The sequence below is a fragment of the Indicator indicator genome, chromosome 4 (genome assembly GCF_027791375.1).
Source record: "Indicator indicator isolate 239-I01 chromosome 4, UM_Iind_1.1, whole genome shotgun sequence".
Classification (NCBI taxonomy): Eukaryota; Metazoa; Chordata; class Aves; order Piciformes; family Indicatoridae; genus Indicator; species Indicator indicator.
This window is the reverse complement of record NC_072013.1, coordinates 29,887,050-29,899,823: the sequence shown is the minus strand read 5'-3', so window position 1 is coordinate 29,899,823 and position 12,774 is coordinate 29,887,050. Positions and strand designations below refer to the sequence as shown.

At 47.8% G+C, this 12,774-nt stretch overlaps 1 protein-coding gene across 2 annotated transcripts in view; it reads left to right on the top strand.

The window, feature by feature from the left end:
• Nucleotides 1–6,152: 6,152 nt before the first annotated feature.
• DAAM1 (dishevelled associated activator of morphogenesis 1) overlaps nucleotides 6,153–12,774 on the top strand; it is a 56,825-nt gene continuing 50,203 nt past the window's right edge. For both annotated transcript variants that reach the window (XM_054400812.1, XM_054400813.1), the window contains exon 1: nucleotides 6,153–6,359. In XM_054400812.1, the coding sequence (XP_054256787.1) occupies nucleotides 6,177–6,359 (183 nt within the window). In that variant the 5' untranslated portion in view covers nucleotides 6,153–6,176. The remainder of the gene's footprint in view (nucleotides 6,360–12,774) is intronic.

Sequence of the window (12,774 nt, the reverse complement as noted above, 5' to 3'; positions counted from 1 at the left end):
ATTCAGTGCATTTAAGGGAGGAATATATGACTTGCAAACTCTTTTTGCTTCTACCCCTGACCCACTCTGCTTTTTGGTTTGCTTCTGCAAAAGAAGGACCACAACCCTACTGCTGGGAAAAAGGCATATGTACATTTGCAGAATTGGGTCGTTTAGCACCCTGGTGAGTATTAAGAAATACATATATTTATATAGGTTTCCAAACTGGGTCTTCTCTGTGGTTCCATGCTTGTTGTCCTTGTTCCTGAAATAAATGGCATTTGCTCAAGCTGATTTGCTGGAGCTCCCGTAAGAAGAGGTCTGTGGTGGTTTAGAGGAACTGGTGCCGGCACTCAGCTTGTCACTGTTTAAGTTGACCCTTTCAGTGGAGAGCTCATAACCTTCTTTGGTCTGACTGTGCTGCTTGCTGTCTAGGTGACTGGGAAACTTCCATCAGGGTTAGGGTTTTAATCCTCAAAAACTGAAAAAAGTTCTGCTCCAGCAGTGTCTTCTCTGGTTGGATTCATCCATGCACTGAGCTGTGCTGGTCTCCGCAACTGCAGCAGGCCAAAGGGCTATGCAGGGATCTCCAGGGCAGCTCCTGCTGCAGAATATGAATGCTGTAAGCCTTCAGGATCTTCTCCTTGGACCCAAGTTTATCTGCATGCCCTGGGACAGATGTAGTCCTGCCATGTACCGGCAGCCATCCCCCGCTCTGAACTTTTGCTGGCTTGCCAAACCAAGCAGCACTGCTCCAAGGATTGATTTCAGCTGGAGAGTGTTCAGACAGATCTCCTCTCACCCTGCTGTGCACCACGCTCTTCTCCCAAGAATTGGATTGCAGAGTCAACAATATGTGTGCTTTCCTGGCAGTGAGTGAGCTTGCACGCTGGAAAGGTGACTTCCAAGCCAAGCTGTGATGTTCTGGCAGTGCAGTGGAGGTGGTTGCACCTTTTCCTGGGTGGCATCATTACACCTCTAGGTGGGAGAACCCCATGCAGATGTGTGCGAAAAAATTCCCCGCCAGCACCTTCATTGCTTGCAGTAGGTAAAATTGTGTTTCGATGGAAAAAGGAAGACTCTTTCTGGTGTGCTGCAAATATGTGCAACACACCACTGGCTCAGTGAATAAACTGGTTTGCTTTTCTTTTTCTTTTTTTTTTGGGGGGGGAGGGGAGGGTGGGGGGCTGTTTTGCTTTGTTTTCTGATTTTTTTTTGCTACTGAGCCCCTGAAGTTAATCTGCCCTTGAGCAGCATAAAACATCTTTCTGCAAGAAAGGAGGCCCAGATGGACACTTCAGGTTGTGACGAATGCACAATAAAAGGAAAGAATACAAAGAGCAGGCAACACGTTTTAGGGGAGCGCTGGGTTTCTGGCAGATGGGGCTTTCCAGGAGTGAGCTGAGAGCCTGTGATTGCAGCCAGCTCCTGCCAGCCTCCATCGGGTACCAGGCACCCCAGACAAGATTTGAAGATGCAAAACTCTCTTTGCTGTGTTCATGGAGTATAACAGCATTTCTGGAAAGGGGGAAAAGTATCTGTGGTAATTCAGGATTTGGGAGATGTATTTATAAATCCATGAAACCCAAGTCTTGGACATTTGCTTATGCTGGATGTTATGGCTCTTGTGATTTAGTGATGACTCAGGCACCTCCTGGCAGATGATTTTCCTATGGCATCACAGGAAAGGTCCTGTCCCCATCTCTTTTCATGGCTCCTGTTTCACGGGTACATGGGGAAAAGGCAATCCTCAAATAGTTTGAAGCATTTTAGCTGAATGTTTCAGTTTTTTCCTCTCTCCTGCAAATATGCAAGGTTTTCCACTGAATACAAACATTCCCCACCTGTGCAGCCTGTGCCTGAATACAGCTTTACACTGGAGAATGGTTGTGGAAATTGTCATGGCCAAATAGCTTGTGGCCAAAAAATCATCCTGGTTGCTTTTAATGACCATGCCAGGGATGCTGTCACCATGTTCAACACAAGATCTGTGCCAGAGGTGCTGGTGATAGGCTCAGATCTTCTAGGCTTCTGTGTTGGTGGGAAGGTGGCTCCTGCTTACAGGAAGGCAATCCTGTTCCTGGTACTTGTCATCCACACTGTGGATAGACTCAGTTTCAAAGTCTTTATTTTAAAAATTAAACAATACTTGGATGCCTCTCACTAAAAGGTGGGGGGTTTTGCACTGGCTTTAATGCAAGCATGAAACAGAGCAGCACTTCTCGCTCTTGACAGGGGTGAGCCCAAATGCTGCTGCCTGATCGTATGGGCAGAGCACTACTTACACATTTTGGAGGGCTCATATCTGAGACCAAACCAAAGAAGAGTTCATGTTAGTAAGCAGAGCCAAGGAAGGTTCTGGCTGTCTTGAGTCCGTAAGGTAAAAAACACAAATGTGCCCAGGGAAATAAACCTTCAATGCTTCTCAGGGGATGCTTCAAATCTACAACTATTTTGAAAAATGCCATGAGACCATCCAGTTTTTATTGCTGTGGGGGCATGGATGTAACTTGCAGTGGGAGGAAAATCATCTAGTATTGTTTGTTTGAAAAAATAGCGCATCAAGCAGTGAGTGTTACTGCACTTACACAAAAACACTCTCTCCTTGTGCACTGCACTGAAATAAAGCTCCTTGTCGAGAAAGAGCTCACTCGGATACTGCATCCTTGTTTTGGAAGGGGATGGGAAAGAGGCCAGAAAAACAACACTTTAATATTCATAGTTGAGGATTTAGCTCCCAGCTTCTGTGTGAGTTTGCAGGCGGGTGTGAAGGGGAACGTGCATGCTCCTTTGCATGTGTTTGTGCCCCGGCTGGGTATTTTTAGGCTACAGACCGCAATGCTGCAATACCGGTGCTGGCTCTGGACCAGCTTGTTGGGGCATCAGTCACAGACAGGCTTTGGCAGCGCCTTGCTCCACGCAGGCTAATTTAGCTTACTGAGGAGGCTGTTGAATATACAAGCGGTAATTGCTGTTCTCTTTTCCTTAAAGCAAAGGCGGAAGCAACACTGGGGTCCAATTTTCTCCTAATGACAGATTTCATTTAAGCACTGCTCAGGGCGATTGAGGTTTGATCCTTATTTTAGAACTGGAAAAAACAACAAAACCTGTCTCTCTGTATGGTTCAGCTGCAGCCTATGGCCTCACTCCTGCATGGGGACCTTAGTTGGTCCTACTCACATGCAGTGGCTAAGCTTCTTCTCACCCTCTTCTTGCACTTCCAGCCTGAGCCCATCACACACACATTTCCACCCTTGTTTCTGTGAAAGTGAAGTTGTTCGGGAATGATTCAGCTCCATCGGTCTTTCCTTGGGATGCAGAGTTTGGCTAGAACTTCTGTCAGTGACCCTTCCCATCTAGTGTTCCCTGGCGCTATACATTCCGGGGCAATGAATTTATTCTGGCCTGCTCAATAGTAAAAGCCAGAAGGCACTATTAGATCACCATCTCACTTAAATGTATTGATCTAATTAGTGCTCAACGGTACAAATAGGACGTGGGAGCAGGTCACTTAATATCTGATGCTGTGTGGAACTGGTCCCTTCTGCTCTTCTTAACAGAAGCTTCCAGGTTGCCAGGGGCTGTCAGTTTTTCTCCATGAACAACTGATTTCTGCAGGATTTGCAGGGAAGAAGAAGGCCACGTAGCTGGACTTGTTCTGACGGTGCAATCTGCTCTGTCTGCAGCTCTCCACAACCTGCCAGGGAGCTGTGTTTTTATTTTGATCCGTCATGTCAATGAATATTCATCAAACTTCTGAAGGTGTAATGCTATTTGCCTGGTAGCTTACCCTTTTTAGCCTTGGTTGTTAACACAGTACAGCCCACTCAGCCTGCTCTGTAGAGTGGTTTGGTTTTATAATTGTGCATAAATGAAAATGAGGAACCTCAATAGCTTCGGAGCTGGAAGCAGCTCAGAATTACCTTGTCTTGGTTGCTACATGACTGTCAGCTTTAAAGCCCAAAATAAGATCTTGCCTTTTTGTCTGTCACTCAAACTCCTCATAAAACATTGGTAGGAGCGTGTATCTCTGAAGAGCAGGTGGTGTTCTGATAAAGGCTTTCCATACGTTTTTGCAAGCCTAAGCGAGAGCTTGTCTGTAGCAGCAGGTTTCAAGGACGAGGTTGACGTGGTGTTGAAAGGGGAATGGAAAACCTACCATGGAAGAGGAGAATGGGTATGTTTGCTCCCAACTAGCTGCATGAGCAGGGTGAGGCCCTGTTCTGGCTACCGTGTGGCCATACACATGGACTGGGAATGACCAAGTGGCTAAAATCTGCACTACTGAGGACATGCTAGTCTGGATTGAGCACCTGCACCAGGCAGGAAGCACTGGGCAGCCACCACCATCTCCCTCTGTGCTTTGCTTCTCGTGTCTCTTTAAAACTTAAACCTGCAGTGTTTTCTTATGTTTTGGAGAGCACAGAGATCTATGTGCCTTTGCTTTTTTAAAAGTTCCCTTTCCTCCTTTAGGAAAGAAACTCCCCAGCAGGTCCCAAACTCCTCCTAAGACTGAAGGGATGCCAGCAGGCTGCTAATGGATTTGCTGCGGTGCTGGCTGCTGGGAAGCACGATGAGAGAGATTTCATGGCAGCTGAAATTCCACCAGTGACTGCATTTTTCTGCATGCAAGATGCTAAATGTGAAATGAGATTTGGGGCTTTTGGGGAAGGGAACCCTCCAGACTTGGCACAGAGCAGCTGCACAGCCTGAGATTATCCCCCGTGAAGACCCAATAACCGTTTCCCATCATTCATGGTTCAGCAGATGATTACACCATGTGCTAAAAATATGCAATCGAAGAGAATTTCAAGGGTCAGATCCTCCTCCATTAAAGTAATGTGGGTAAACCCTGAATTTTCTGCAAGATCCTTATTTTGGGAAGGCAGTAATGGCCATGCAGGCAGTGGGACATGGTCTGAGCCCAGGTCTGTCCCCATCCTACCTTCGGCACTGCCTTTCCCCAGGATGTGGCGGCTGTTTATTTGGATATACAAATCCATAGTTCGAGAGGAATGGCTTGCTCCAGGGAGATGAGACATTCCTCTTGAAATGCTGACCTTTTTTACCAAGTCTCTTCATAGTTTTGTTAATAAATCTGAGTCATCCATATTTCAGCATTAACCTTGGCTGTTTGTCCTGTCTCTTAACATCTCAGCATCTTGTTTCGCAGAGATAAAATATGTGGGTGTGTGGCTTTATAAGACAAATGTTTAGGCTTCTTAAAACTTCTCTACTTAGCTGGTTGATTTTTCGTTTTAGGGAGTTTCTCTGCTCTCCACATTCCTTGTAGTTGACCCTCTTCTTGTATCATTGACTTAGTCCCAATTTTGGAGCAGTATTTGCCCGATTCTTGCTGTTATCATCTGGGCAAGGCATGTGCCAATTGCCCTGAGCTTTGCTTTCAACGTGAGTTTCAGAAAAGAGCAATACCCAAGTGACTGCTGGCATGAGTGGTGCCCAACGTAGGCATTGTGTAGGAAAGTCAGAGCTACTGGTACTGTGTGATTTTTATCAGCTGAAATTCTGTCTTGTAAATATTTACTGGAATTTCAAGTAGGGTTTATCTAATTAAAGCCAACTAAAACTTTCCATGAAAAAGAGCTGCCCAACCGGCAGCTGCTGGTGGATGTTTAGGGACACATTTAAGAGCTGGGGGGAGATTACAGAATGTTTTCTCAGTTCTGATGCCATCTGTGGCTTGGGGTATCCTAAGCCACATAAGGTCTTTGAGCACTGAGTCACCCATGCCGAGAACCTGGTGGCTCTGAACACATCCAGCTGTTCCACACTCCTGGCTGGACTGAGACAAGGGCTGGCCTGGCTGCCAGGAAATGAGAAGGCTGGTGAAGATCTGGGTTTTGCAGCAGTGGTGGGGGTCCACCTCCCTCTCTCCACAGGGATGGTAAAGCACCCCCTTACCACTGCAGGTCTCAGCACAAGGCAAATGCATCTTTTTCATTCACGCAATTGTCGAGGTTGCCAGGGACATAAATGTCAAATCTGAACAGAAATATTTGGCACATAAACCAACTGTCTCTGCTCTTCCCCTCTGTACTGAGCACGTGGGTGGCTTTGATTCCTCCTCCCCTCAGCAGGACAAGAGTGCATCACTGCAAGGCCCCTGCTTGAGCCTCCTCTCTTCTCTTCCCCCAGGATCTAGTGCCCAGGAGGGAGGGACGCAGAGGATTTTGACCATGGCTCCAAGGAAGAGGAGCAGTCGGGGGATCTCCTTCATCTTCTGCTGCTTTCGCAGCAGTGACCACCCTGAGATCACGTACCGGCTGCGCAACGACAGCAGCTTCGCCCTGCAGACCATGGAGCCTGCGCTGCCCATGCCACCAGTGGAGGAGCTGGATGCCATGTTCACCGAGCTGGTGGTAAGTAGGATGCTTTTTAGTTTTATTTTCTTTTCCTTCTTTTTTTTTCTCCTCCTTTTTCTAGTCTCTCCAGGCTTAATTTTGAGTTTTCAAGAAAGCTTTTATGTAAAGAGAGGATCAGGAGCTGCTGTTAGGAGTCTTGCTAGTTTGGGATGGTTTCTTTTGAGAAAGCCTTGATTTCTTAGGGGAGGGCTTGGGGGCTGGTTTGACTTCATACATCTCCAGTGTGATGCAGGGATATTCAAAATGGAAAACAGGGTATCCCGTATAGGTGCAAAATGACTTTACTTGCTGGGTATTTTCTTCTCAGAAATTTTGGGCTAAATTGAGATTTGGGAAGTCAGGATATTGTTTTTCTGTCCTTCAGTATCAAAACTCTGAAAGAGAAGAATCAAAAAATAAAGAATGTCAGCCCAAAAGAGGCTTTAAGTTCTTCTAAGCAAAACCATTTTGGAGTACTTTGTTGGATCCAAAAATGCTCCACTTTGATTCAGCAGTGAAATGGATTTTCTCTACAATGCTTTCATGAATAGAGGGAGCTGCTAGTTGGTCACAGCTCATGGTAGAACATGTCCCAGCAGAAGCCAGGCAGCATGGTTTTGGTGATCCTGGCCACTTGTTAGAGAAGAGTTCTAGGTTACATTTTAAGAGCCAGTTTTGCCCAAACATCCTTCTCTGTGGGCAGGATGAGAAAACAGACTGGCACACCCACCACAGCATGGTGAGACCAAGACATCCCTGAATCAGGGCTTTTCTTGCAGCAGTCCTGAAAAACACTGCTTTTGTCAGGTTTGGTTTGTTCAGGTGGAGTGACTGCCTCTGTTTCATGTTTTTCTCCACTGATAACTTGGCCAAATCAGATTTTCCTGGGGAAACTCTTTCCCATGGAAAACTCGTCCAGTGCCGCAACCAAAGGCGGTGTAAGGGCTTGTGCTGCAGCTCAGGGTTGACAGCCAGCCTGAAGAAGGCATTTGTAGCGGCTCACGTGTGGGGCACATCATCCCAGCCCAGGATTTTCAAAGCGTCTCCCCCAGACTTAAGAGTACTTTGTCCAGCTCTGGAGTCCTCAGCACAGGAAAGACATGGTCCTGTTGGAGCAGGGACAGAGAGGAGGGCCATAACAATGAGCAAAGGGCTGGAACATTTGGGCTGTGAGGAAAGGCTGAGAGTTGGAATTGTTCAGCCTGGACAAGAAAAGGTGCTGGGGAGAGGTTGCATCATTTCAGTACTTAAAAGGGGCCTATAAGAAAGATGGAGACAGACTTTTTAGCAGTGCCTGTTGTGACAGGACAAGGGGTGATGGCTTTAAACTAAAAGAGGTGAGATTTAGACTAGATACAAGGAAGAATTTTTTTACACTGAGGGTGGTGAAACACTGGCCCGTGTTGCCATGAGAGGTGGTAGATGCCCCATCCCTGGAAACATCCAGGGCAAGGCTGGATGTGGCTCTGAGCTCCCTGATCTAGTTGCAGATGTCCCTGCTCATTGTAGAGAGTTGGGACTAGATGACCTTTAAAGGTCCCTTCCAACTCAAACCATTCTTTGGTTCTATGATTGTATGACATTCAGCCAGATGCTTGATGCTGTGCTGCAGGGAACTGCTGTTTGTGCAGTGAGGCAGGAGCCCTGTGACACTCGCAGGGACCAGTTGTGCCTGGGGCATGCCCTGGTGTGGCCCTTCTGCTCTCCATCCCATGCTCCTTGCTGTTGAGATTTTTTTTTTTTTTTTCGCCCTAGCAAAGGGTGGGAATAAGGCTCAGAGGCAGCTGCTGCCACAGGGCATGATGACAGCAGGAACAGCACTGGCTCTCTGGAGACTGGGGAGGGGGGCAATGGGTACCCGCTGTGCTCCTGTGCAAGCAGCTGCAACCCTTCTGGCTCCCTAAAAAAACCATCAGGCAGATATTGACCCAAGGCAGAAACTGAGCTCTCCCATTTGGGACAAGTGAAGATGCAAATTCTCCCATTCTTCCATTCCAACAGCTCCTTCTTGCTCTCAGTAACCTGTTGGTGTCAAGTATTACATTTCAGCGTGAGTTAAATGGTTTGGAAAGTGTCCCACTGTTTCTGTATAAACCCACTGTGTGACATTTGGAAGAGAGACAGAGAAATCATGCAGAGGCACTGGGCTGATTTTCATGCCTGTGAGAGGCTGATGCCATCCGACCCATCATGCTCCACCATCCGGGACAGGATGCCTTGTGCCTGCGCTGTTGGACCAGGGCTCCTTCCAAAGTCCTCGGTGGTCTTGGCCGATTGGGTTGAGGAAAGTCAAAGAGGCTAGAAAGGGGATCTAGAGGCTTTGCCAGCTCGGGCTGGTCCCTGGCCAACTCTTCCCTCACAGCTCAGTAGTGACTTTTCTGCCCCCTTTTTTGCCATTAGGGACTCAGAGTGGCAATGATGGAAGACTTCAGGCCTGCGATGGGCAGCACCTTTGGGGATGTTGAGTGATGTGTTTGGCAACTGGGATGGACAATCCTCGTAGAGAGACCAACAATACAGCAGGGTCGCTGCTCTGCGGATCCCAATCTGCTATGTATATCAAAGGCTAAACCTCTTCCTTTTTGGAGCCATCTCACAAAATACCTGTTCATCTGACTGTAGCTTAAGGAAACTGGTGATTGTCCCATGCCAGTGTCAGAGAATGAGGGACTGAGCTGTAGAGGGATGTGGAGCATCTGACTCTAAGGTCAGCTCAAGGCTCAATCTGCTCACCTGGTGTCTGTTTTATGGCCTGCTTTATGTTAGATGGACACTTTGGATTTTAACTAGATAGTTCAATAGAACAGTTAAACAAATGGGTTTTTATTCTGTGGCCATGCAAGTGTTTTTTAGCAGGAGCAACGGGGAAATGGGGGATGTTGGTTTCTTTGCCTGGGCACCAACAGAAGCAATTACCCTGTAAGAAAGGCCCAATTTCTGTCCTGGGCTGCAGTGATGATGTGCCCTATCCCAGCCAGTGGTATGCAGCAGGCAAGGGCTTTTCCCTGGCTGAGAGCAGATGCAGATGTTGTGCTGTGGTCAATGACTGATCACTGCTTCCTCCCAGAGGAACCTTTTCCCTTTCCCTTCCTTTCTCCCTGCCTGGACTGAATGGGTTTTCATCAGGGTATTGTTGGGATGTCGCTCAAACAGGCACTGGCCCCATCTGAAAGGCTTTTCTTTGTCTGCTGTCCTGCTGGGGCTCTGGCCAGGCTCAGCCACCCAGGGTGGAGCAGGTGCTGGCAGGGAGGTACAGACAAAAGCAGGATATTTCAGGAAGATTTACCAGTTTGCAGCTCCCTTGACTGGGACAAGGCTTGCCCATTTCGTGCAGCTCTCCTTGGATCGACACCAGTGCATCCCACTAGCTCAGGTCGGCGATGTTTGCTTCCTGGGTCTTGTGCAGCACTATGGTACCCTTCAAGCAACATCCATCAGATTGAAGCCATCACTCCTCCTCTACACATCAGGAGGATCTATGTGTTGTGGGGCTGCTCAGCCCCAGCAAGGGGAAATAGCTGGGGCTGCACGAGCTGCCTGCAAACCAAGAGAACAAAGCTGTGCCATCTGTCACAGCTTCTTTCAAGAGGCTGCTGCATATCCAGGCTAACAATACAGTGTTTCTTCAAAGGCTGAAATCTTGCTTGCACGCTCAGGGAAAGCACTTGCAAAGCTCCACATAATGGTGCCATATGGTAGATTTTGCCATAACAATCCTCCCTATTTTCTGCCAGCAAGTAGACTTTCCACCAGATGGGTAAATGACTGATGTCCTTTATATCTGCTTAACGCTTCTTGTCACTCTGAGGTTTGTAATGAAACGCTGTGTGTGGTGCTGTGCATTGGTCCTGTAGAACATGAGCTGGCAAGGGGGTAGAGGCACAGAGCTATTGAATGGTTTGGCAGCAGGAGCCCCAGCATGACCCAGGACCACTTTGCAGGCTCTTTTCCCAGTGTGGCAGGTCACAGCAGTATCTCCATCCCAGCAGTATGTGAGTGATGCTCCAGCAGCTCCTCAGACTGCCTGGATGCTTGCAGAGGCTGCTGGATCCAGCATGACTTTGCTTATCCCTGGAACATGAGATGCTGCCTCTCTGGTCCCACACCTCATTCCCAGCCTGTTTCTCCACCAGCAGAGTGAAGGCCTCAGAGGAGATGCTGCTCCAGCTACAGCTACCCATCAGGGCTCATCTTCCCAAATACCTGGGCTTTGAGGAAGTCCCATTTACTGATGCTTATGGAGCTTCTCAGACCTTTCACCCCCAACTTGTCTTTATCAATGCAAAAGATATTAGAGCAGCCTCAGGTAGCCCTGCATCCCAGTCATGGTGGGTAGCAGCTTGTGTTTAGCCTGTAAAACCAAAGCATGGTAACCTTGCCAGGTTCCTCTGCCCAGACACCAGCAGGTCTTGAGAGACCTGGGGAGGTGATGCTGGGAGGTGGGTGGGTGCTGACTGTGCAGTGTCCCCAGGCCACCAGGCTCAGGAGGGCTGCAGGCCTGTGCTCCCTGATGTTGTGCCATGTTAGTGACTGCATTCACTGGGATCTGCTGGAGGGGAGATGTGCACACATGGTCTCTGAAGTGCTGGGCTTTCTGCCTTCCCTTCCTGCAACGTGGAAGGCTGCTCTGTCCCTCCCTGCTGCTTTATGAAGTAGTGGAAACTTGGGAGCCTGGGGAACAAAGGAAAGGTCTCTGGCAGCTTTCAAGATTAATTACAGCATTTGTTTTTGTTGTACTTGAGGCAACTAATGCATTTCATCAGAGCTGCTCTTTGGATGCTATCTGTTAGGAGATCCCATCACAGAAATTAATTCTGTGTTGCCTTTGAAATGCTTCATGGTGGTCGATTGGTCTGTGACTCGTGGTGTGGGGTGCTTGGGTAAGATGTTTCGTGCATAACTGCCCTGCAGAGCTGTGTCTTCCTGCCCTGTCAGCATGCTGGGACAAATTGCTGATTTATGTGCTGCTCATACGGGGAGTGGAGGACAACCCCAATGTGAGGAGCAGGTAGTGGTGTGGTCAGTGTGAGCACTGGTAGGTGTTAACAGCAGTGCTGGGTTGGTAACTCATTGCTAGTGATATCCAGTTGTATTTAGGAGCTGAAGTAATGTGTTTTCCCCCTGGTTTCTAATCCAATAACCAGAAAGTATGAGGTTTTGGGCTTTGCAAAACAACATGGCTTTTAAGTAACAGCTGAGCTGAGAAACAATGAGCTGAGTTAAAGCCAAGCTTCGCATTTCATGCTTGCAGGTCAGCTGTCATTTTTTGTTGTCTGGTCTTTGCAGCATCAAGGACTTCAGGATTTTGAGAACCGTTGAAGGGTGGCTGAAGCCATTTTCCTCCGTGTCTGCAAAGGAGAGTGTGCAGTTAGTACCCAGAAAAAATACATTTGCAATAGCCCTTGTGTCATGGACAGAACACTGCTTTCTGCAGAGTCTGTCCAGGGCCAGACACACAGCATGGGGCTCCTGACCCCATCCCACCACCATCTTCAAAGACCAATCTCTCCTGAGCTTATGAGTCACTTCTTTAGAAGAAAACCAAGTGATCTGACAACTTCTGCTTCTAAATTTACTCTGCAAGGAGCCATGTGGACACTTTAGCAGGCTGCCCAGGTTTCGCTCATTAGATACACACAGCCTTGGACCTGCCACGTTCTTGTCACAGTCCACTGCATATGATGCTTGTTTTTGTCACCTCATGCCACAACATCTTCACAGATAATCTCTTAAATGTATATTTTGACAACTGATCATCTGATATGGAAGTTACACACCTACCTGATGAGAAAAATGGGAATTTTCTGCCTACACATGTTCCACCAACCTGAAGGAAGTAATTCACCAAGGAACACTGTGTTTCAGCCGAAGCATTCATATAATTGCAGTATCTGTTACAGCTACAAACTAGTGTGGGGACTTGCCCCAAACCATGCTGTCCCCGACCTGTAATTTTACAAAGGAGCCATGTTATAGAGCAATGTGAACCCCAGCTGAAGGCAGAGAGCACATAAGAAACCCCTTTGTTTCCAGAAGTGCAGCTGAAGTGGAAAAATTATATGGTCTACCTGCTAAGTGCTTTCCACTTTGCACTTCGTAAAACAGGAGGCCGTGTCCCTAGGAGATGCCTGGGCAGCTCATTTCTGTAATGCTTCAGTGACCTTAATTGGGCCATTTAGTTTTTTGACTTGCATTGGCTCCAAGTATTTCTGGCACAGGTCGCCACAGAGGGTACCAGCCCTGTTGGATGTGGCATTTCCTCCAGTAGTGGTCTTCTCCTTCCTGATTACTTAGTGATTGGGTGGTGTTGCTGGAGTTGTGGTCAGGATTGAGCATCACATGGGTTATGCATCATCACCAACCTCAGCAGAAGTGTTCCTGCTGAGAACAGCCCGTACTTGCCTCGTACCCATTTGCAGGTGTAAATGAAAGC